The 2500-nt window shown below is 35.8% G+C and overlaps 1 protein-coding gene and 1 long non-coding RNA gene across 3 annotated transcripts in view; one reads left to right on the forward strand and one right to left on the reverse strand.

Annotated features, from left to right (window-relative positions):
- Positions 1 to 2500, reverse strand: part of LOC137619656 (ionotropic receptor 25a-like) — a 75218-nt gene that overhangs the window by 8288 nt on the left and 64430 nt on the right. The window contains exon 14 of one of the 2 annotated variants that reach the window (XM_068349885.1): positions 1 to 119. This exon is cut by the window's left edge and continues 3 nt beyond it. In XM_068349885.1, the coding sequence (XP_068205986.1) occupies positions 1 to 119 (119 nt within the window). Of the gene's footprint in view, positions 120 to 2289; positions 2412 to 2500 lie in introns of both variants that reach the window. The other variant, XM_068349884.1, reaches the window with a different exon arrangement.
- LOC137619657 (uncharacterized) overlaps positions 2403 to 2500 on the forward strand; it is a 4576-nt gene continuing 4478 nt past the window's right edge. Inside the window, exon 1 of the long non-coding RNA XR_011039951.1 lies at positions 2403 to 2417. This is a non-coding gene — a long non-coding RNA (uncharacterized lncRNA). The remainder of the gene's footprint in view (positions 2418 to 2500) is intronic.

Raw genomic sequence — 2500 nt, forward strand, 5'->3', positions numbered from 1 at the left:
AAGAGCTCCTCTTCCGCCGTGGCCATGTTGTTGAAGTATTCGTAAACTGACGTGTTGTTGGTGGTAGTGAAGTTTATCTTGGCTTGTCGAGCTAAGGCCTCGAGTGACTGGACTGGAGACTGCAGGAAAGGGGGGAATGTTTTCTCAGTGACCTAACCAATCCTAGTGGGACCTGTGCATTTCACCCTTTTTTTCCCTTTGCCGACACCAGCCATTTCCATACAAAAGGAGACAGGTTGTTCGTCTTTGATTTAAGGATTTGATACATTATTCTAAAATGAGCTCAACTCAACAAGGATGTGCTGTTATCACTCGTAGGCCTATTCCAGTTTTCATTATATGAGAATGTGCAAGGAGTAAAATTTTTAAACCGAAAATAAGTCTCCACAGAAACAAATGATTGTGTTTCATTTGAAGGAGTGAAAGTTGATATAAAATTTACAAAAGAAAAAAAATATACAATTTTTGTAAAGGCAAAGAAGTTATGGAAAAAATACCAAATGTACTATGGAAAGTCATGAAAGGGATCAGTATATACAGTAAGTACTGAATATGTACCACTTGCAAAGATGAAAGAATCAAAATGGCAACTTCTAAACAGAGAAAAACATGAACTAATATTTCATTTTGTTGTTTCCAGTGCAGTCCTTTATATATCTGATCACCTGTCGACTAATGTATCCTATTTTAGATGGATGAAAACAACCTTAAAGTTTGGAATGTACAACTGGGGAAAGTTTTATCAACTTAACAACATAAAATTGTAGTCTGTTTTTGCATAAAAAGCATGATTCCCGTTCACTTCCATAAATTTTGTTTGTGTATGTTTAACTATGGTACTTTTTAATTTTCAAGTAATATAACACAAAGGAAAGACCAAAAATAATTTTATAACGTACAGGGTACTAAAGAACAAGAGTTGTTTACAGAAATGTAAACTACTACACAATTAATCAGTGATACAACATATCATAAAAGAGCATGTACACCTAAATTAAAATCAAACACAAGAGAAATATGTTTTTTTTAAAGGGTTAAAGGTCGCTCATGAATGGCAAGGGGCAAGGGACAGTGACAATACCTCGCTAGCAAGAAATGCCTAAAAACTGACCATATATACATATGATCAGCGCCCAAGGCACCTCTCCACCAAGTCTGGAGCAGGGAGGGCCAGGCAATGGCTGCTGATGATTCAGCAGGTAGACCTGTAAGGCTGCTCAACGATGGTGAGGTTATTTAGACACAAGAAGCTAGCTATCGTGCTCAATCGTGGCTTGAACACCAGTCCGGCGATCGCCAGACAGGGACTTTCCAATAGGCAAAGAAATGTCTGCAAGAGTATCCCGATGACTATGAAAATATAATCTATAGAAAATCTAAGTAACAAAAGGACATCATACACAAATGTCTTTAAATTCTTAGGGATTAAATTTACTTCGTATAATTAGAGAGGTTTTAATTTCCTAATAACAGACGCCTGCGTTGATAAGGGTGTTTAATGAACTTGGATTTCAAGTGTGTCCTAACTCTGTCATTTAAGGATTAACCAATAAACTTCCTAATCATGGTAACTCTTCTACTTATGCTGCATTTCTATAACTACAAAATAAATATTTTAATCAGGTGTGATTAAAGAATGACAGACAAGGCATAACAATGTTCAAGATAGACAGCCATTCTACTGCTACTATCTGCTGCACCGGTACCGCAGTATTACAGTTGGGTTTAAATTCTACTTTCGTGTTCATGCAAACAGTTTGATAGACGAAAATTTATCCTAGCGATTCTTGGGTAAATTATGTAATTTATGACATATGTCATCATGCACACACAAAAGATTTTTTATTCGATATTTTGATATGTCGAATCGCTCACGAAACCTGTAAATAAAAGAACTGAAAAGTAAGAAGTCTTGTTTCGAAATGTAAAGACAAAAGTACGGTCTACATTTTTTGTTTAATTTGCACAGAATTAGGACTTAGTTTTTAATTTACGTGAAATGGGTACATGTATTTGTTGTTCATGAAGCTGTATTCATATAAATGAATTATTAAATCAGGCCAAATGATTAATCAATATCTTTAGATGAAAATAAATTAAAAAAAAATATGATCAACAAATACATTCCCAACGATTGCAGTACCTGGCAACTAGAGTTCAAAATAGTTGCCAGACGGTGTTCTAAGGCAAATTCAATACGGTGTCCACAAAAAACCCAGTGGATATAAAGCAAGAAAATCAACGCTTTGGAAAACACAGTGTCACAGTCTGCACGTCTCTATAGAATACCGATAGAGTTCTTCTTCGGCTGCCGCCATATTCGTGAAGTACTGTTCTGTCGACGTAGACTGGAGAACCGTATAGTTGATCTTGCTCTGTCCAGCCAATTCTTGTAACGAACTCACCGGCGTCTGCAGGTTACATACCAATAAGCTTTTTTTTTCTTTAATGCAGATTTTTTTTCATAAGGATTAAACATTTGGTAGTGGAAATATTCACC

This window comes from Palaemon carinicauda, chromosome 26 (genome assembly GCF_036898095.1).
Source record: "Palaemon carinicauda isolate YSFRI2023 chromosome 26, ASM3689809v2, whole genome shotgun sequence".
In the NCBI taxonomy this organism is placed as follows: domain Eukaryota; kingdom Metazoa; phylum Arthropoda; class Malacostraca; order Decapoda; family Palaemonidae; genus Palaemon; species Palaemon carinicauda.